The sequence below is a fragment of the Neomonachus schauinslandi genome, chromosome 15 (genome assembly GCF_002201575.2).
Source record: "Neomonachus schauinslandi chromosome 15, ASM220157v2, whole genome shotgun sequence".
Taxonomy (NCBI): Eukaryota; Metazoa; Chordata; class Mammalia; order Carnivora; family Phocidae; genus Neomonachus; species Neomonachus schauinslandi.
The window spans coordinates 7902716-7924868 of NC_058417.1; the positions used below are offsets into that span (position 1 = coordinate 7902716).

General features: G+C 50.7%; 1 protein-coding gene across 1 annotated transcript in view; it reads left to right on the top strand.

Annotated features, from left to right (window-relative positions):
* The window catches only part of LOC110584592 (protoheme IX farnesyltransferase, mitochondrial), a 134516-nt gene extending 113677 nt beyond the window's left edge, over positions 1-20839 (top strand). The window contains exons 6-7 of the mRNA XM_021694697.1: positions 7216-7448; positions 20392-20839. Of these exons, the coding sequence (XP_021550372.1) occupies positions 7216-7448; positions 20392-20798 (640 nt within the window). The 3' untranslated portion in view covers positions 20799-20839. The remainder of the gene's footprint in view (positions 1-7215; positions 7449-20391) is intronic.
* The last annotated feature ends 1314 nt before the right edge of the window (positions 20840-22153 follow it).

Genomic DNA, 22153 nt, shown 5'->3' on the forward strand with positions numbered 1-22153 from the left:
TGCCATCGAAAGAGCCCTAAGACACCCCCGATTTTACAGTTGAGGACACTAAGGATCAGAGAGGTGAGATAATTTGCCCCCTTTTACATAGCTAGTGCAAATCAGAACTTGAACTCAGACCACCTGATTCCTGTCCACCATGCTTAGTTAGTTCTGCTCCGGTATGGAAACCAAAGTGTCATACTATTACTACAAAAAGAACATGAACGCATTTTAAAAACATTTTTGGTATGAAAATGTTCCGGGAGACACAATAGCAGAGATAGTACAGCGAACCCCAGCAAACTTGTCACCCAGAATCCACAAGATCATCAAGACTTCACCGTGCTTGCTTCATCTCACCCTTGTCGTGGTGAAAACACTTAGCAGCATGACTAGGTTAAATCAAGGTGGATGGGGCAGAGGGATGTACCTACAGTTCCTCCGTGAGTTGCAAACAGCTAGGCTGCTTCCCTGTATTCTTTCCTCGTAGAATATGTCAGGAGACATATATCAAAAGACAGCGGGAAATGGGCGACCCACCCAGGCCAGCTGCAGGCAGCACCGGAGGCGGAGTGGAGATGGAGGCCTTCTGTAGGCTCAGCCTCCATTGGCTTGGCCAGATGTAGGCCAGATGGGACAGCACCACCCTGGTGATGGAGGTGGAGTGGAGATGGAGGCCTTCTGTAGGCTCAGCCTCCGTTGGCTTGGCCAGATGTAGGCCAGATGGGACAGCACCACCCTGGTGATGGAGGTGGAGTGGAGATGGAGACCTTCTGTAGGCTCAGCCTCCGTTGGCTTGCCCAGATGTAGGCCAGATGGGACAGCACCACCCTGGTGATGGCAGAGCAGCGAGTCTCAGACTTTGGCAAGCCTCTAGGTCACCTGGACCCCTTACAAGTCCCTAGGTGATGCTGATGCTCGGGTGGGTCTGGGGGCCACACTCTGACAGAACCCCGGGCCCCACCACAGAGAGTTCCAGCCCGACCTAGGGAACCCCAATGAAGCCTGCCTGGCCTGTCTTCTCGTTTTGCTTCAAGAAATCAGGCCTCAGAGCAGCACTTGAAACGGAAGCCACCTGCTAAGGAATTTAGATGATAAAAGGAGCCAAAGGACTAATGGGAAAAAATGTTCAAGAAAAAAATTTAAGCAAAATTTTTAAACAGTGAATGATAGAAAGGGAAGTAACTCTGGGCATGTACGTGTGTGTGTGTGTGTGTGTGTGTCCAGATTTGAGATACTTTCCAAGACCCATCCAGAAGTGGGAGAGAACAGATGGGTTTTTTGATCAAGGGCTGAGCACTCCGATTAGGAGGAAGAGTATATTGAGTCGTTGACCTAAAATAACAAGAAGTCGATCTTGAACAAAATTATCCTTCAAGTCTTTGAGATGTAGCCGGGCTTTTATGTGTACTAAGGCAGAAAATCATAGTTGTGTTTAACTGAGATGAGAAAGGAACACACTTGACTAATCCTTTTCTGCATCAGAAATAGATCTCTTTATTAAAATGGCTAAATTTGTGGCGCCAAATGGGTGGCTCAGTGGGTTAAGTGTCTGACTCTTGATTTCGGCTCAGGTCATGATCTCGCAGTTGTGAAATCGAGTGGTGCATCAGGTTCCACACTCAGCACAGAGTCTGCTTCTCTCCCTCTGCCCTCCCCCTGCTCATGCATGCACTCTCTCCCTCTCAAATAAATAAATAAATCTTAAAAAAGAGATAGATCTCTTTATTAAAACTGCTGAATTTAAGCCACTTTAATATCACCGTGATTGCTAAAGATTTCATGGTAAATCAGACTTTAAAAAATAGCCCAGAGGCTACTTGGGACACATTCTCTTCATCCCAGAACCATCACCGTTGCTAGTGCTCTTCCTGCTTGCAGTGGAGGCTCGCCATTCTCTTCCTCGAAAATACCTAACACGAACTTCTCTCGTGAGGTGAGCAAATGCTTGTCTGTCTTTGCTGGTCCTCAACGGCAGGCAGAGGGGTCCTTGTGAAAATCACATCTGATTATTTTCTTCCCTTGTTGAAAAAGCAGAGAAATCTTTTTTGACCCTGCATTTGCCCAGAGGCGATGTTCAGGTAGATGTCTCAGCATGGCCTTCCCGGGGCTCTCTGACACCACCACCCCCCCCCCCCCTGTTCTGTGCCCCCCGCCCGAAACACTGCCCTCCATCCTTCCAGCCCCTCTCCCGCCCACCCAGCACTTCTTGCTAGAATCCTTCCCTGCCCACCCCCGACACCCGCACGCTGTCCATTCGTGGTCCTAGAGTGCCTTTCTTTTTAACTGTCTCACTTTATATAAGTGCCCCCAGGACAAGGACCATGTCTGTCTTACTGCCCACATTCTGTCCTAGGTCTGTCCGTGCTTTGTTTTTTTTTTTTTTTCTTTTTCTTTTTTAATATAGTGCTCCCCGTTGTTTTCATCTCAGGAAGTGCAATGGGTTAGTTAGGCTATTTCTACAACGGGATAAACCAAAGGAGCTTTTAAACCCATAGGAGGCGGCTCCCAGTGGAAGGCAACAGCCTAAAGACTCCAGCTGCCCCAGACCCTCAGCAGACCCAAGAAATCAGAGAATCAGTAAGTCGTATTACAGCCGCGTGCCCCCACCTATCAGTTGGATTAAACGAATGAGCCAACAAATAAGTCCCGAGTGCAGATCCTGTTTCCAAGTTACTTCACCTGTGTAGTTGACCCTTGAACAACATGGGTTTGAACTGCGCGGGTCCACATACATGCAGATTTTTTTCAGTAAATCTCTTAGAAAATTTTTTGGAGATTTGCAACAATTTGAAAAAACAGACAAATCGTGTAGCAGAGACATTTCAAAAAAATGGAAAAGTTAGGTATGTCATGAACACATACAGATATGTAGATACTAGTCTACTTTGTCATATACTATCATAAATATATACACATCAATTATAAAAAGTTAAAATTTATCAAAACGTACCCACACAGGAGAGGAACCATGAGAGAATGGACTCTGAAAAACAAACTGAGGGTTCTAGAGGGGAGGGGGCTGGGAGGATGGGTTAGCCTGGTGATGGGTATTAAAGAGGGCACGTCCTGCATGGAGCACTGGGTGTTATATGCAAACAATGAATCATGGAACACTACATCAAAAACTAATGGTGTAATGTATGGTGATTAACATAACAATAAAAAATTTAAAAAAAAAACTTACCCACACGGACATTTGCAGAGTGCACATGGTGCCATTTGAGTAGAGAGAAAGGTAAACAAATGTAAAAGTATCGAATCATAACCACATAAAATTAACTGCTGTAATAATTTCCTAACCGCCTCCCATCGCAGTTGTGGTGAGCTCAAGTGTTGTGAGCATCCACCTAAAATGCCGTTGGGGGGGGTGGGGGAGGGGCGCCTGTGTGGCTCAGTCAGTTAAGTGTCTGCCTTCGGCTCAGGTCATGATCCCAGGGTCCTGGGATCAAGTCCTGCATCGGGCTCCCTGCTCAGCGGGGAGTCTGCTTCTCCCTCTATCCTTCCCCACTGCTCATGATCTCTCACTTTCTCTCTCAGATAAATAAAATCTTTAAAAAAATGTGGCACTAATCATCTCTGCATGAGCAGTTCATCTCTCCAGTAAATTGCGAATCACAGCAAAAAGGGGTCTCTTGCCGTTCTCACTATCAGTAGTTAAGTTTGGGGGGAGTCAAAAGTTACATGTGGATTTTCTCTTTTTTATTTTTTTTTTAGAGCGAGTGTGCGAGTGGTGGGGGAGGGGCAGAAGGAGAGGGAGAGAGAGAGAATCTTAAGCAGGCTCCATGCCCACCTTGGCGCCCAGCTCAGGGCTCGATTTCACAACCCTAAGCCCATGACCTGAGCCGAAATCAAGAGTCGGATGCGTAAGTGACTGCGCCGCCCAGGCGCCCCTGGATTTTCAACTGTACATTGGGGGCAGTACCCCATCCGCCTCACTGTCTAAAGGTCACTTGAGTCTTGGTTTCTCGTCTGTGCAATGGGAATAATCCTATCTGAATAAACATGTTTTACTTTGTTAATTTCTGTTTTGTTTTTAACGCCATACCCAGTGTTGATACAGTTCCTAAAAATAGGCTTTCTCATGTAGTGCTGGTGGGAGGGTAAGCTGGTCTAAACCCTCTGGGGTATAGTATAGACTGGCAGTACCAGTCAGATCCCTAAAAATGTGCCTGTCACCTGGCTTAGCTATCTCACGTCTGAGAATTTATCCTCGGAATTTATCCTAATCAGAACTATGAACAGTAGTCTGCCTGTAAGATCTTTATGCCCACATTATTTCTAATTTCAAAAAGGGAAAAATATGAAGTGTCCAGAAGGGGTATGTTGATTGAATTAACCGTGGTATATCCAGAGATACACCACGTAGGCCACTATGTACTATTAATGATGATGATACAAAAGACTTCTGAGTGGCACAGGGAAATTATTAAGAAATACTGAAATAAAGTAGTGAACAAAACCACAGTTCAGTATGTTCTGTTATTTTTTAAATAGATATGTCATTTAAAAAAGGCAAAGAAGATATAAACCAGTGTGTTTCACTGAGTAATTTAGAATTCCGTATTTGTAATCTTCAGTAGTTCCAAATTTTCTGAAAAGAACAGATATTACTTCTATAGTAGATGTTTTAGGAAAACAAAAGCATCACAGGAAAGTAAACGTCACAGAGTTTGCAGTTGGAGCACCTTTGCCCATAATGTGAGAAAACCATGAAGTTCACCGATTCAGGCCTCCTTGTACCAGGAGGAAAAATGTGTCCCTTGAGCCTCCAGGTGCCGGGGATGGTCGTGGCTACCTGGGTAAATAGCCTCCTTTTTCCTTACGTAGCTTGTCAGTCTCCCCAATTTCCATCCATGCCCCTGAGCACACTGATGGAAACACCAAAATTAAGCCTCATGATTTTCTGGGATGCCTACAAGGGTCAGAAACTAAATTTCCATGTGAAATTGCCTATCTCAATAAATTAAATTCATGTGTGCTTTTCTAAAAGGGCTTTTCATAACACTAATACCTTTGAATCCAACTGGCTTCCACAGACCTAAGAGAAGGAGCGAACAACCTTCTTTTTTTTTTTTTAACACAAGGTCCAATTCAGGAAAAATAAAAATGTTTATGAGCCACATTTTTCTCCCACCCAAAATAAAACTCGCTTTTTTACAGTCCCATAGGAAAAAAAACAAAACAACTGTTCTTATAAGCTATAAATGACCTTATTGCAAGAAGGACAACAGTTGTAACATTTTCACTGCTTTTTGGCCATCTTTTTCTGGGCATAGGTGAGATACAACAGCACAGAGCCATCCTCCCGATTTTTCATCTGGAGAATGGGGCCACTTAGTGTGGTCGTGGGCTTTCTCTGGCAGGAGCAGAGGCACTGGGGGGAGTTGTCAGGGTGGGATGGACTGGAAGGACAAGGCAGGATGAAAGTCTGAGGGGGCCCAAGCGACTGCCGCAGTGGTAAAGAGGGACCCCATGCTCCAGAAGAGGTAGCCAGGAGGCAAGGTGGAAATTCACCATCCACATGGAGCATGCTTGAACAAGCATCTCGGCAACAATGTATCAGCATATGTTCTCTTCTCCATCAAAACTCCTTCTCGCGGGGCCCCCTGGGGGCTCAGTCAGTTAAACGTCAGCCTTCCGCTCAGGTCATGATCCCAGGCTGCTGGGATCGAGCCCTGCATCAGGCTCCCTGCTCGGTGGGGAGCCTGCTTCTCCCTCTCCCTCTGCTTGCTGCTCCCCCTACTTGTGCTCTGTCAAATAAATAAATAAAATCTTTAAAAACAAAACAAAACTACCCCTCTGCTGGGTTCCATCTTCAGGGGTGGTGGCCACAGGATCTGATCTGATCGAGTGGAATCGTTGAGCCCCATGCAGTTGTCTCGGAGGCGGAATTATGGCCTCCATAAGGAGAAGGCAGGCTTGAGGGACCTGCGTGGGTTTCTTAAGAAAGAATAAGTAGGGGCGCCTGGGTGGCTCAGTCAGTTAAGTGTCTGACTCTTGATCTCAGCTCAGGTCTTGATCTCAGGGTTGTGAGATGGAGCCCCACGTTGGGTTCCAAGGCGTTGGTCATGGAACCTACTTAAAAAAATAAAAATTAAAAAATAAACATGCATATAACTGGGAACTTCTAGATCCGATTCAACTACGCTCTCAAAAAGTCTTTCACAAGATTGCACAGAAAGTCCACCTTAAAAAGTGGGCCGTGATGAGAATCGGCCTTAGAATCATCACTGCCAGTTGAGAGTTGTATTTGACCGTTACCACTGCGTATATAATATCGTAGGACTCCCCTCAAAATCCCGTCTCTGAAGCCAGCTGTGGCACGGAAGGAAACTCAACTCAAGTGCCCTGTCACCGCGGAGCGGCCCCCTGGAGTTTCGCTGTTGGCACCACGCTGGTCCCATGCTGAGCCTGTCATTCATTACAGATAGATGCACCCAGACACATGATCGTTATCCATTACTGCTAATTGGGTGATGTTTTTCAATAAAGTATAAATACACAGGCAGAAGGGCTTCCAGAATTAAGACACTCGTTCCTGCCCAAATGTTACAGTATTGTGTTGCGGGCGGTTTATCTGTAGCTGTCACGTCCCTCTCGTTAACTGTAAAACGGAACCCTGTGTTGGGGCGCCTGGGGCGCTCAGTCGGTTAAGCGTCTGCCTTCAGCTCGGGTGGTGATCTCAGGGTCCTGGGATGAGCCCCGCATGGGGCTCCTTGCTCAGCGGGGAGCCTGCTTCTCCCTCTGCCTCTGCCCCTCCCCAGGCTTGTGCGCTCTCTCTCTCTCAAATAAATAAATGAAACCTTAAAAAAAAAAGCAACCCAGAACTCTGTGCCAAACAGGCACTGGTCTGGGTCTGTCCTCACTCCGGCCGGTGGGGGAGAGCAGTCCACCCTCTCTGGGGCACAGATGAGCCGAGTGCCGCCCAGCACCCCGCAGCCAGGAAGGGGCCCAGCCTGCGTGCGAACGCAGGGCCGTCTAATCTCGACTCGCTAACTTCATCCCCAGCGGGCAGCTGCAACAGCAACAGCCAGAACGCCTGCAGACACGCCCCCCCCCCCCCCCCGATTTTAGGTGTCGCGGAGAGAATGCCGCGTAACCGGGAGCAGGGCGGGCCAGCAGGCCGCCCCGGCCCCGCCACTGACCCGCGGATGGTTCGCTCGGACGGCGCGGGCCGCGTGCCTAAGTGGACTGGACAGTGATTGCCCTGTGTTCGCTGCTCTCTTTCAGCCCGTTGCTAGCTGTGACCTTTGCCACTTGCTGTGCTGTTCCAGGAGTCGCCCTCCTGACCTGGGGTGTGAACCCGCTCACGGGAGCCCTGGGGGTCTTCAACATTTTCCTGTATACCTGCTGCTACACGCCGTTGAAGAGGATCAGCATCGCCAACACGTGGGTGGGCGCCGTAGTCGGGGCCGTCCCGCCGGTCATGGGCTGGACCGCGGCTACCGGCAGCCTCGACGCCGGTGAGTATCTCGCATCTGCGGTGTCCGCTTGGGCCGCAGGCGCGCGGCCGGGCGCCCGAGCCACGCCCTCCGTAGCGCCCCCTGCCGGCGAGCGCGAGCACGTGCTAGTCAGAGGCGCTTCCCGAACTCTGGTGCGTGCTGGTCCGTGTTAGTCTGTACTCAGCGTCTTGGCAAATGGGCGGACGCGGCGGGCTGACTCTGAATGCAGAGCCGAAGGGAGACCGTGTCGTCCGGCTTCCAGGCGAGCGTGCGCTTTCCGGGGCGGGGAATGTCTGGGGGAGACGTCTCGCTAAAGGAAAAGCAGTGACTGCACAAGGTGGAATGAGAAGCAGGTACCTAAAAATCACGGATCACGTTGGGGCTGATGATTCCTTTGGGGTGTCCCGGCATGGTGGGGGGAGTGTCTGGGACGAGGCCTCCAGCTCTCCTCTGGAAGCGGACGCTCCGTCGTGGGCAGCTCCGTGCATCAGCTCTTCACCCCCTGGTGGAGGAGCAGACCCATTTTCATTAGTTTCTCATTTGCTTTTATATGATTTGCTTAAATTGTTCATGGTGTCTACAGTAAAACCCTTGAAACACATCTACTTTTTGGTCGTATGTCACAACGAAATTTGTGGGGTGAAAAGAGCTCATTTTTACCAGGTGTAAGGGAAGCTTCACAGTCTAATTAGCCAAGTAATTAGTGTTTTTGACCAACACTTAGGAAGGAAGTGGTGAGGTTTCCTGCAATATATGTAAGTACGTATTTTTCACATGAGAGATCAAAAGGCAGTTGACCATAAACCATTGCCCCGTAAGCCACATTTCTGAAGCTTTTCATAAAAGCCCTTGCACTCTGACTTGGCAAGCTTACCAAGGCGATTACACCTTTAGCATGATCGTCTCTGAGAACGGTTTTAATATCCTGTAAATGTTGGAGTTTCATGAATCTACAAATAAAATATTCTAGACCGTACATGCTCGTTTGCTCCGCGATAAGCCCCCAAGCCTGAATCTTGTCCGTGTGGGAGCCGTGGCGGCTCGGTGGTCGGGAACCAGCGCTGCGGGGCAGGGGTGCCCCCAGGTTCGGAGTCCAGCTCCACCTGTCATTAGCCATGCGCCCTTTGGAACGTTCTGGGCTTCTGTATGCTACTGTCTCCTCGTCTCCCACGCGGTCCCTTCTCATGGAGTTGTCATGAGGATTAAGTGAGTTACTATTAAGTATTCCTCATTGGTACAGTAGATGGATTCATACACATCGAGAAAGCTCATGAGATTTTATTGATTTGCAAACTCTGAGCAGTTTGTAATTGTTACCACGCTTGGTGGGAAAGACCGCTCGCTGGGTCCTTAGTGATGGTTGTCTTGGGCGAGGGTGGAGAAGGTGGGAAGCATGGGTTTGATATCCCTAGACTAGATGGTGTCTGAATTACCCCCCTCGTTTGCACCTGCATACCACCAAATTCCTGGTCAGATTCCTCCTCCTAGTTCTGCCTGGAGCCCCAATCTTGACCCAAACGGCTGTCGCCCCTAGCTGTTTTTTTACCCTAGTAAAACCTAGTTCTCCCCTCCTGTACCTCTCCAGAACTCTCTAGTGATTGCCCAGACGTCCGAGGTGGGGCCCCTGAAAGCGACCCCTCATGTGCTGCGATGTGGTGCCCCAAGTCACCTGCCTATGTGATGGACACGGCCCCACACCCTGCCAGGAGTGCCAGAACCTTATGCAGGTTCCTCAAACCCAGCCTAAAGGAACCAGGCCCCCAAAACTACCTTTTCTCTCTGGGAACTCCCAGATGGAGTCAGGGCTGGGGCCAAGTAGGACAGCCCCGGAGACCGGTGTCACTGAAGATAGGTGGGGGCAGTCCGGTCCAGGGCCATGCTGAACTTGGTCACCTCTGTCATCTGTCGGTCACCTAGATTCTTGCTGAGGGCTAGAGGTCTTTATTGTACTCCCAGGCGGTTCCCTCAAGAGGATTTTGAGCCTCAGCGTGTGTTGGCTAGAGTTGCATCCCCAGAGGCCAGAGAAAGAAAGAACTTTGCAGACGTCTTGTCACTTACATGTTCAGGGACGGTGTGGATTTGGTTAAACTGCTAATAGTCATACTTAAAATTTTAAAAAAACTTTTTAAATTTGGGGTATAGTCTTTCTGTAATCCAAATTCAATCATTTGTATACAGATTCCTTAATGAGGGATAACTAAGGGCCAGACTTAGGTTGCAGAGTAAAAATGCATGTTTATCTTGAAAAATGAGACCCCATCACCTACCTGAACTGACCCTGACATCAGGCAGAGCCGTCTGAAACAGATTGGTGTCACCACAGAGAGAAGTTGGTTGAAGAAGGTTGACCTCTATTACATCCTTTTTCTTCAAATCCTAGAGGCACATGGCAGGGCACACAATTATGGCTTGGTGTACTGCCTCCTGAATTCTAATTCACCCCCGGGTCCAGTCCTACACCTGAAGTCTCATCAGATTTACAGAGTGTTACTTTACATAATGCTTTAAAACTGCTTCCAAAAAAAGGTCCAAAACAATTTGCTAGAGCAAACTCGAGATAAGCAGCAAGTCTTGGATTAAAATTGAATGAACGAATGAATCAATCAGTCAATCAGTGAATAAGTACCTTCCATTTTACAGCTGACAAAACTTGGTTAATCCCAAGTCAGTTGCCAAATATTTATTGAGCCTCAGCTATGTGCCAGGGCCTATAAAGGAGGAAGTGATCCGAAGAAATAAGGTAGAATCTGAGAGAATGTAGTTTCAACATTGATATCGCTGGGATTTTAAGACACTGGGTTGAATAAGATTATATATATATATATAATTTTGTCACCTTCTAGAACTGTACCATCCATTAGGACACCCACTAGCCACATGTGGCTATTTAAGTTTTAGTGTCAACTAAATAAATTTAAACACCGAGTTCTTCGGTCCCAGGAGCCGTATTTCAGCTGCTCACGGCCACACACGGCCAGGAGCTGCCGAAGGGGTGGCACAGAGAAGAGCGTTTCCATCCTTGCGGAAAGTTCATTTGTCAGTTCTGCCGAGAAGGACACATCGATGTCCTTATGAACCTGTGTGTCCCATCTTCCTCGTGAGTTCGTGCTTTAAATCCTAGGGCATCGAAGGAGACTGCACCTGTGGTCTCCACAAATTCTAAAGCAGTGGTTATCAAATTTGAGTGCACCTCAGAATCACCTGGCAGGCTTGCTAAAACCCAGGTTCCTGGGCCTGAGAACTTGCATTTCTAGCAAGCTTGCCAGGTGATGCCAATGCCCCTGGTCCAGGGACCACTTTAAGAACCAGCCTGAAAAGACAGAACGGGAGAGAGCTCTGGCTGTCAGGATATCTTGGAAATACCTCAGGATTTGGGCAGAGGGAGTGGGTAGATGGCATGATTTGAGACGCACACACCCACAGAGGTTAGGTCTCTCCTCTGGGTTCTTATCTCAGGGGACATGCTTGCTTTGAAAGCGAGCGCCCTGCTGAGCAAAAAAGTGGCCCCACACGTTTCCCTTCTGTGGTATCTCCAAATCGTTTTGTCTTTGACCCTCGGAAGAGTGATCACTTTGGAGAAGCATATGAATAGAAAAGTCTTCGGAGTACTCCACTGAACCGCAGTGATAGGAAGGAAGAGAGGAGGGTGGAGGAGAGGCAGGGAGACCACCCACTCAGATCATCAGCCTGCTTCCTGGTGCAGGTATCAGTGAGGACCTACTGTGTGCTGGGCACTGAGGAATTCGGACTTGATTGAAAGGCACTAAAGACCCCTTGGCGGTTTAAGCAGGAGAGCAGCTGGGCCTGGAGTTGGGGTTCTATCTAACAGTGGGCCGTAGGTGGGTTCTCTGTGGTGTTGGAAAGCAGTACTTTGCTGGGCCCTCCTTGGTCCTCCCAAGCCTGTATGCCTTCTGTCTCCTCCTGCCCCCTCTCCAGTAGGCCTCTACCTGTCCTAGGCGTGGCCTCCACCCCCCTGCCTTCCCTAGTCACATTTCACCCCTCAAGTATTTAGTGAAGCATCCATCAGCTCCTCCTTTCCAAGAGCACCTTGTGAACGCCCGTGAACCTCCAGGTGGGCGTGGATGCGGGGTGTGTGTGTGAAAGGGGGCCGACTCCACTGAGTTCCCATGCCTTTGGTCCCTCAGTCACCCTGACCATGGGAACCTCCATAAAGGCCCCTTCCTGGGCCCGGAAGGTGGTCGGCAAGATTGGAGAGGAACAGCTGGAGGTGGATGGGCGATGGAAAACCCTACAGCCTCCAGACCTATCTAGTTGAGAAGAAAGATAAAAAACAAGTGGCCCTAGAAAACGATTTGCATCCCAGACGGCTTGCGGAGTAAGGAAATGTTAATGTTCCAAAGTACTTTTCCCCCTTCTCAGCGTCTAGATCATTTTGTGGTTTCTGTGGTGGCTACAAGGCCAATTAAGACCTCCAAAGGGTCTGAGCCCTGAAGAGAGAGATTATGCTGCCTTCCGTCCTCCAGTCAAGACCGAAAACCTAAAATAAGCATAAGGACATCCCATGGGGTTCTGATCCCCCCCCATAACTACTTTGTTGTTTCTTCACCAGACAGTGAAAAAGCCTTTTTTTTTTTTTTTTTAAGACTTATTTATTTGAGAGAGAGAGCACAAGCAGGGGGAGGGGCTGAGGCAGAGGGAGAAGCAGGCTCCCCGCTGAGCAGGCAGCCCAGTGCAGGGCTCGATCCCAGGACGCTGGGATCATGACCCGAGCCGAAGGCAGACGCTTAACCCACTGAGCCACCCAGGCTCCTTTCTCATTGTTCTAGCTGCCCCCCTGGGCGGCGTGGGTGCAGAGCGAGTGTGCCTGCCCCGCCCCATAGGTACCCCAACACTTGGAGAGGGAGGCCGGATTTGGGGTGGGAGGGGAGCCAAGCGGATCACCGGATAGAAACCGGGAAAGCCAAACTAATGTGAGTTCTTGAGATCTGCTCTTTCGCCGCTGATGCTCTTCGAGCTGGAAAGCGCTAGCTTTGCACAAACAGCGCGCGGTGGGGTTTTTGTCCCCAGCGGGGCTGTGTTGTCACACGCTGGGCCCTAGCTCAGAAAGCCCCGTTTGCGGCCAGTGAGCCATAAAGGTAATCACCATAATGGGACTGTACCTGTGTCCATTTCCCTCCGAGACGCGGGGTTAGGCCTTTTCTCCCACCTGCCTAATTACTTTGCCTTCTTTTTTAAGCTGAACCGCTATTAGCAGAAAACATTAAAAATGCTTACCAGCAAAAATAAAAAACCCAGGAAGGCCAACCAGGAGGGCTGCTTTCTGACCCCCGGTGTGGCCAGGACAACAGGGGGAGAAGTGACCTGCACGGACCCGGGGAAGGGGGTCGCTTTGGGGCCAGGGCGCCGCAGATAAAGTGCAGGGAGCAGACAGCCCAGCTCCCAGCGGGCCTGGAGCCACACGCATTAGGCTTCTCAACAGTGTTTACCTCCAGGGACGACTTCGTTTATCTTGGAGGCTTCGGGGTAAAGTACTTCCCCTCCTCCCTGCCAAAGCCACCTCTCTCAATCTCTCTCCCTCCACCGCCCCCATGGCTTTAAAAAGGCTCTGATTCTGTTTGGTCATTTTCCCCCAATCTGACCCAATCCCAGGTTTTGGGAGTTTGTGGAATGGGCCAGGGTGACCGGCTTGTAGAGTTGATGTGTAAATTGCCTTGGGTTTGTAATTCAAATGTTGTTGTGTGGTAAACATTAATTATGTCAGCCAACATTCAGTTACAAATGAGGACTCAGCCGTGGGCCCTTATCGGGAAGTGACATTTGGCAGATGGATGGTTTTAGTAACAAAAAAAGAGAAGGAGGTTTTTTTTTTTAGCCTCAGCTGGTAAACTACAAAATGTTAAATACTGTTTCACTATATTTACCTCCTTTATTCCAGGATGAGAAGAGAGAATAGAACAGAGGGAATGTTCCATTCACTCGCTCATTCAACAAATATTTATCGACGTCTTCCTAAGTACCTGGCTCTGTTGAACCCAAGCACTTTCAAAGAGTTCCTTAAGAACACTGGTTCAGTTTGAAATGAAACTTGAAAGTGAGTGTCTGTGTTCATTTTGTATGAGATCTGTTTTCCCTAACTAGCCTCAGAGGGTCGCATTAATTAAGACAAATGACATTTTTAAAGACAGGGTGAACAAGGAACATTTTCATGGGAATATTAGCAAACCAAACAATATTAGAGCCCTATGCTCTTCGTAGACAAAACCCACAAAAGGCTGAGAAAGAACGTACTAGAAGTATGTGGCTAGACCCAAGACTGGGTATAACTGGAGGCCACCTTTGGTACGACCAAGGAAGTGCGCTCCGCAAAGTTGACCAGTTGATCAGGGCTTTTAGGGAGCCCGGCCGGTGCCTTCCTGAGGGAAATGATAATGCCAGGTAGACACGGTGCCTGGCCCCAGATGCACGTTTAGTCAATACTGTTCAGGGAACAGATTAGTATTGGGATAAGAAAGACGGAAATGCCCTCAGGTGTGAGCTGGGGGAGTACAGAACATTGGGATTTCTTTTTTTTTTTTTTTTTTAAGATTTTATTTATTTATTCATAAGAGACAGAGAGAGAGAGAGAGAGAGAGAGAGGCAGACTCTCTGCTGAGCAGGGAGCCCGATGCGGGACTCGATCCCAGGACCCTGGGATCATGACCTGAGCCGAAGGCAGACAGTTAACCATCTGAGCCACCCAGGCACCCCAGAACATTGGGATTTCTTAGAGAACCTGCAGATGCCCCAAACTAAAGTTCCCTATAGGGAAATGATTAAAAAAAGAAGAAGAGGGAAGCAGTCTTTTTTCAGAGTCAGAGCTCTGTGCTTCCTTTATCCCCGTCTCCCTTCGGATAGAAGCCTCAGGTGACTCTGTGGGGACAGGTGACTCTGCAGGGGACGGGACGGTGGGCGGTGCGCAATACGGTGAGGGAGGGAGGGAGCCTGTGTGCTGCTCACTGGGCCTCTTCTCATTCCTGAGTCACTTCCAGAGAATTCTCCCAGGGCAAGCTGTCACTGCCTACTCCGGTCCCTATTTTCAGAGGACCCGCAGTCTTGCCTTCTGTCAGCGCGCAGTTGATCAACTGGCCCCCACACCCTCTTCCCTTGCCCAGCACCATCGAAGTCTATTACACAGTGGAAGCCGATCTGTTTCACAAGCTCCTTTGTGTTCACCCTCAAAGGGAAAGCTTTGGAATCTGTGACCATGAAGCTTTGGGTTTGGCTCTGCTCCCCAGCCAGCCCCCAGTTTACATAACCATGTACCCCTGAGAGCACAAATACAACCAGCCTGGGAACAGACCAGCTACCAAGGGCCACATTTAGAGGGAGCCTATTGTACAGGGGAGGGCAGACCTCCCCAGCCCCGCACTGCACCGAGGTTCACTGGAGCTGTTTCTTTGTCTTTTCCAAGGCCATGGGTGGGCAGTGAATGACAATGAATCGGTTTGGGGTCGAGGCGGGAAGGGGTTGAATGTGAGCCCACCAGGCAGCAGAAGAAGCAAGCTGAAACCACTGAACCCCGTTTCAAAAGGAATTTTGTTTTCGGAGAGCACACACAGGGACTCAGAGCTCCAACTTGAAGATGTCTGTCTCCATCCTCTTGGGAAACCATGTGGTTGGCAGTTGCCTCTGGTTGGTTTGCCAACAAAATGATGGGTGGACGCTGTGAACAGGTGTTTCTCAACCCAAGCAGAGGCGGCAGTGGTTGAGGTTCCCCCCCCACCCCGCCCCTCGGTCTGTCTGGTGTAAAAATGATCGATGTTTTGAGAGGGTTTAAAAACGCATGTATTTGCAAAGGGCCGCTAGGAAGACATTGGTTAGCCTTGCCCCACCTAGCCTTACACATCACTTACACACACCTCTCTAAGGCTGACTTAGGTCTTCCTCCTCTGTTTCCCCCACACTGTATCCACCTAAGGTGATCTTCAGAGGCCGTCCTCCCGTTTTGTGTTGTCTCCCTCCCTGGCCAGACTCCAGCTGAGGGCCTTGAGAACACACTGCACCTATCCTCACATCGGGGTCTCAGAAGATGGGCCCAGGAACAGCAGACTGCTCGGGGGTGGGGGCGGGAGGGTGGGGGAGGCTGAGCGCAGGCCTTTTGAGTCAGTAAACTGAGTGCTCTGTGTTTACCCCACAAGGAAGGCGGGTTCCACCACAGCCCCCGGATTAATCCAAGTCTTCCTGTTCCGGTTCACCTTATCTTGATGAAGAGAGCAATTTGTTTTACATCTTTTGTACGAGCAAGTAGAACCGTGTGGGGGTGGTGGTTTTCTGATTACAATCCATTAAGGCTAAGCTGTGATTTCTAAAGCTCTTTCATTTGTGACATGAGCCAAACCCACACCCAATTTCCTCTCGCATAGAAAGCAGCATGCTACTCTTATGAAAATGATTTTTTTAATTATGTTATTTTAAGCAGAAGCATAACCGAAAATGCATATTGAGCAAAACAGAATACTCCAGTTGGCACACAAAAAAGCGGGCTTTTGAGAAAGGCAAGCAAGAGCCCACATTGGGGCCTGGATCATTTTAACTGTTTCCAGCCTGGTTTCCCGGCCGACTTTGCTTTTCCTCAGCTTTTTAAACACAACGGCAGAAGGGCTACTGGGCCCTGGCTTACCCGATTCCCCTCCCCCGGTTCTGAGTCTTCTCTTGCCAGGACAGGTCTCAGCCTTGTCCACCCCGCCCCCCCATGCCCCGGTTGTCATCCCTGAGGCCCATAATCTGTTCAGACCCTTCGGGTGTGAGGCCGGTCCCAAACAGTGAGCGGTTGCTCCCCGTTATCTCATGCTCAAGACCTCAAAAGTGCCCCAAGGTCCCAAGAATCTAACAGCGCCCCCTCTTTACTGGTCCTTTATGATCTCCTTTCCCATCAGCACACAAAGGAGAAGTCCAACCTTCTTCTGTCCTTTCCCCCTTTCCACAGTACTCACTGTGGAGACAGAGACTGTTTGTGCCTAATGGAAAGAAACTTTTTTTAAAGGTCCCAGGACCCCCGATAAACCAGCAAATGCAGTTTCTCCTTCCAGCAAGCCCCGTCTCTACCCAGCAACATTGACATTTGAATGGGCGCCCAGCGGTCCGCTGTTACCAGTCAATGTGGGAGCATCATCCTTCTATTTTTTATTTTTATTTTTTTATTTTTTGGGGGGGGGCAACATCCTCCTAAAAGAAGGTGCTGGTATATGTGAATATCCCTGGGTGGGCCCTTTAAGGAATCTTTCCATCTGTAAGAGGAGAGTGATGTCACCCACTGGAAGGTGGTTGTGAGCATGAGTGTACGTATAATACCTGCACCCAAGGACTGGCGTGTGACGGCCACAAGGCATTTAACTGGGATGTCTTGCAGGCACCTCAAACTCAAAATAGCCCCAAATAGAGCTCTTCGTGCCTCCACTGTGAACACACTCACCTGTGTGTGTCCCCCGTGTTCCCCACCTAAGTACGAGGATCAGTGTCTGCCACCCCCATGACACCTGATCCAGCCTATAGATGCCCGCGTGGCCCAGTGGTGAGCTTTCCACTTAGTTGGGGCATGGTGCCAGCCTTTGGGAAGGCCTTCCCTGAGCCGTGAGCCTCCAGCCACCCCATCGTGTGGCCCTGTTCTGACTGTAAACAGCACTCATCACTGTCACAAGTGCTCCTGTCTGTCTCTCCCTCCAGAGCTGCAGCAGGGCCCGGTCTTGCTCCCCACCGCCCGTTAGCATCTGGAATGGCACCTGGCACACGGCAGACGCCCTCCATCTATTCACCAAGGGAATGGAGTCCACGAACAGTGGCTGCTTCCATTATTACCACGAAAATTGGAGTTACATTTACATGAACTAAAATATATACGTATCAGGTTATTTATAGACTGGGTTAAAATGGATTGGAGGGATTTGGCAGCAACCCTACTGAAACAGGGACGCGCGCATCGAGTCTTGGTTATTTTGTAATCTTGGAAGGCTGTAAAGGAATCGACAGACTTACGGAACCCACGAGACCCCGTCACTGGATCGGAAACCTGGCCCAGTCCTCCGAGTCTGAGCCCACACGAGTTCTCCTTGTTATGCCACAACCGTCTGATGCAATGAATTCAGAAATGGGCGCGTGTCTGCCCCGAACAATATGGGTAAAAGTCTCCACTCTGTCTGGGAGGGGACGAGAAAGCCTTCCCCCATTGTAGCTGCACAGGCCATGCTGTAGAGGAATACAGATCAGAGATTAAAAGAGAGGCTCGGTCCCTCTGATCCTCTTCAGCATGGGCACCACAGGGCCCCTGCAGGACCTTGGAAGCCCCAGCTTGGTTTTCTGCACGATTCTGAATTATTTAAACTGCCTTCTCGCCTGCTGAGTTCTGTTTTCGCAGTAGTGCACCCCCCCCCCACCCTTCTCTGAACATTCCCACAGACAAGGGGCTTAAAAGATGCTCATTACCTGCAATAGGACCGTGGTTACAGATTTTCAACCTCCGTGCCAGCCGGTGCTGGCCAGGGTAGATGACACAGTGGGTTAGTGAGCCCTCAGGTCCCTGACCAGGGACCCCCAGGAGGCACTTGGGTGTCAGGAGCAAGGCGTCGAGGCAGAGCATCCCAGAAGAGGGAGGAAGGGGGGAGGAGAGGCAGAATCCTAGTAGTTGGCCCTGTCGGTTCACAAATCAGTACTGGAAAACAGCAACCTTGGGTGGCTTTTAGTAAAGCCTTTCTTTGTACACGTGGGTTCCCGCCGATGCGTGTTAGGACCCTCTACTGTGGTGGCATCGAGCACTTTCTATATTCTACTGCAGAGATGCAGAGGAAAATGAATGTTCCCTTCAGGAATTTGCATTCAAGCAGAAAACACAGGAGCACGTAATGATGGGACATCGGGGTTTACAGTGGTAGACGCAGGTCTGAGTAGCTTCCAGACACACATCCTGGCTCAGACCCCTCTTCACGATTCCCTGGTTGCCATCTGGATGTCCCAAAGGCGTGTCAGGCTGAACACACTCAAGGTCACACTCATGTGCTGTCCTCCCTGTCTCCCCTATTTGTCATCTCAAGGAATAGCATCTCCACGGGGCCCCTCTTGATACCTCCCTCTCCCTCCCCTCCTTATTTCACACTCACTCCCTGTCATGTGGCCTCCAGAAGGCCTCTCAGGTCCGTCCTCTTTCCACCCCACTGTCATCACCTTGATCCCAGCCCTTGTCGCCTCTCATCTCAGCCTCTGGTCGGGCCTCCCCTACCTGCTCGGGGCCCCTCCAGTGTATTCTTTCACAGATTGGTCAAGTGACACCACTGCCCTTTCCTCACGCCCCACCCCCCAACACGCACGTGTGCCCATGTGCACACACTCACACAGCCTTAAACACGTCACCATCTCTCCATGGCTCCCTGTTCATTTAGGATCAAACCAGGACTTACTTAGCACAGTCTGCAGACTTGGGGACCCCACCCACCCCTCCAGCCACACTCGCTTCCTTTTTTGATTTCGATACATTTTTTAAAAATTATGATTCAGGCCAGCTGACCTTTTTTTCTTTCGATTGACAGTTCTATGAATCCTAACACATGTTCTCATCTCCTTTTAATACCCTGACTATACTGTGCATCTTCCTGCCCCTTCATGATGACCTCTCCCTCTGCCAGCCCCCAGGAGACCAGGTCACTCATCCCACAGAGCTCAGCTCCGACGTCCCTTCCTCAGAGACGGCTCCTCTGCCCGCCTCAACTGGGTCTTGTTCTGTGTCCTCATGGCACGAAGTTTTCCTGCACAGCTGCTGAGTGGTGATGTAGATTCGCTAGTGTGGCTCTTGATCTAATGCCCCGGTGGTGAACCCCCACCCCACCCCCACCCCAGGAGGGGCACGTGTGGATTTGTGCTCGCCATCCTACCCCCAGTGCCCGGTACAGTGCTCGCCACTTAGTAGTAGGTGCTCAGCAAACACTTCCATGCATGAGTAAATGGGCAGGGAGGTGCTCAGCAAACACTTCGTGCATGAGTAAATGGGCAAGGCGTCGCCTGCATGGGAATGAGCAGCCCTGCAGTCAGGACTTGGGGGTGGTGGCTTAATGTGGTAGGGGAGCTGGTCTCCACATCAGACAGGCTTGTTCTGAATCCCTCCTTTACCTCTTTTTGTAGAATTTAATATCCTCTGAGCTGTGTTGGCTCACTTAATGAGCATAAAACCCAACAGCCTGTGGGCAGGATTAAATGAGCTAAACTGCATGAAAGTCTCTGTCTTAGTAGGTGCTCCAGAGTGGCAGCCTGCATCCCGCCCTCCTGGGTGAGGGGAGGCCCTGCGCCAGAGGGGCTAAATGCTGCTCCAGATCCTAATACGTCCTCCTTGAAAACCTGCAAGGCCACAGACAAGTTCTCGTTCTGCTCAGGGACCATGTCCCCTTATGCCGCTCCATTTACTGAACACATGCTGTTTTGGTACCTCCTGCTTGCCCTGTGGTGCAGGCTCTGTGGAATGTGCCGGACCCCTGCCCTGGAAGCGCTGGGAGTCCACCGCGAAACAGGATGCTGAGCTTGGGCCCCGAGCTACCTTCACTACGGCCTTGGGAACAGGGAGCTGCCCGCCACCCTGGGGAAGGACCTTGTCCAGGAGGCCTGGCCAGCTTGGGACGTGGCCCTGCGCCTCCCCCCAAGCGCCTCGATCGCAAGTGGAGCCGAAGCCCTCCCACGGAGGTCCCCCTGGCCGGTGCAGGGGCTTCTGGAGTTGTCACCATGCGGTGCGCACCGCGTGGATGGGAGCCCCAGGTGCTCAGTGTCCTGGGGAGGGGGGGAGGTGGTGAGAAAGCTGGCGGGTCCTGGAGGCTCGTCTCCGGTGCCAGGCTGACCCGGACAAGCAGAGGCGAGAACAGAGACTGGCAGGGGATCTGGGAGCCGCGGGAGATGCGGAGGGAGCACCGCGGGGCCGGAAAGGATGCTTCTGTGCCTCTCTGACCACAGCCTCTCTCTGCTCTCCCCCTTTCCCCCCGCAACCTGCATGCAGGAGCCTTTCTCCTGGGAGGGATCCTCTACTCGTGGCAGTTCCCCCACTTCAACGCCCTGAGCTGGGGCCTCCGCGAAGACTACTCCCGCGGCGGCTACTGCATGATGTCGGTCACGCACCCGGCCCTGTGCCGGCGCGTCGCCCTGCGCCACTGCCTGGCCTTGATCGGACTGGCGGCGGCGGCGCCCGTCCTCCAGGTCACCACGTGGACCTTCCCCGTCATCTCCCTCCCCATCAACCTGTACATTTCCTACCTCGGCTTCCGGTTCTACACGGACGCGGACCGGAAGAGCTCCCGGAAGCTGTTCTTCTGCAGCCTGTGGCACCTGCCCTTGCTTCTGCTGCTCATGCTCACCTGCAAGCGGCCCCCGGCTGCGGGCGGTGGCGGGGGAGAGCCTCGGACTTGAAATCCCCGGGGGCGCGTGGGGGAAAAAAAACAAAACCAAAAAACACGTACAGGGAGACGCACATTGTTGTTTTTTTTTTTTCCACTTTGCGGTGAGACAATATTTTGGTAATTCTGGAGCTCCAGAATGGGAAATTGCTGGGTTTTAGTACAAGATCGTAAAATGATTTGGTGCTCAGTGATCGCCCGACGATTTTTTTTTTTTTTGAATGATAACGTCCAAAACGCTCCCCAAATAAGAAATAGGTTGGCTCAGGTGATGAATACAGAGAGAATCTTTTTCTCTTGAGGAGTCTTTATATATTTCTTCCTCCAACACCTCTGTTGTTTTTCTTCCTCCTGTGGATGTACAAGTGTACCTCTTCCTTTTCTGGCCACACACACGCACACACACACTCCCCACCTGGCCAGACGCAGGGAGCACTGGGACTCTGTCTGTGGTCCTGTCCTCAGGTCCCTGGAGGGCCACGTCGGAGGCCATGCGCACTGGCCGCCCTCCCTGTGAATGAGCCAGGGGCCCCGGCTCCAGCTTTTTCTCACATATATTCTCAGCCACGTATTCCCCCAAACAATAATAGAATACCAAGGATGCACTGCTGCCCGACTTTCGAAGGGAGAATTCCAAACGGTTGCCTAGGGGATCTCGGGCAGGACTGCCAGCCCCCGGCCCACCCCCATTAAGTATCCGCATTTCAACAACTCCAAGGAATCAAAGGCATCTTTATAGTTGACTTGAAATACAGGAGGTGTCTGGAGCGTTTCCTTCTGGAAGGGTGGCGCTAGACTTCACACCCGCGGTCCATCTGCCTCTGACCCGTTACTGTCCCCCTCCGGCCCCTGCTGCCCACCAGGCAGGGAAAGCCCAAAAAAGGTGAGCCGGTCTAACCAGCCACATAGCTCACATTCTTGTCACTTTGGTGAAAAACACAATTCTCTCCAGGTACCCTCTGAATTCAGAAATCAGCCCCCATACGTCCAATGGCTGTAAGAGCCAGAGGCTTGGGCTGGACTCCTGGTGGGGGTGCATCCGGTTCCGGGAGTTGTTCGAGTTAACCTGTAGCCAGGTGTGGCCTCAGTCACCTGTGGTTCCTTCCATCCGTCCTTCACCTACGCCATAGTCCGCTGTCGAACCCCACTTGCCGGAAGGCCTTGATGCTTAACAGGATGTTTGCATTACTCCATCTCCAGGGCACTGTACTGCCCCGTAGGAACTCATTTCGGGGAGTTTAAGCAACAATCAGACGGTCCTGCAATGTGCCTGTTCTCAGAAATTTCTAAAGCGACTGCAGACACCATCTGACCCCTGTTTCTACTTATCTGCAATATTACCTCTTGGCTGTATCCAGGTTCTTGACT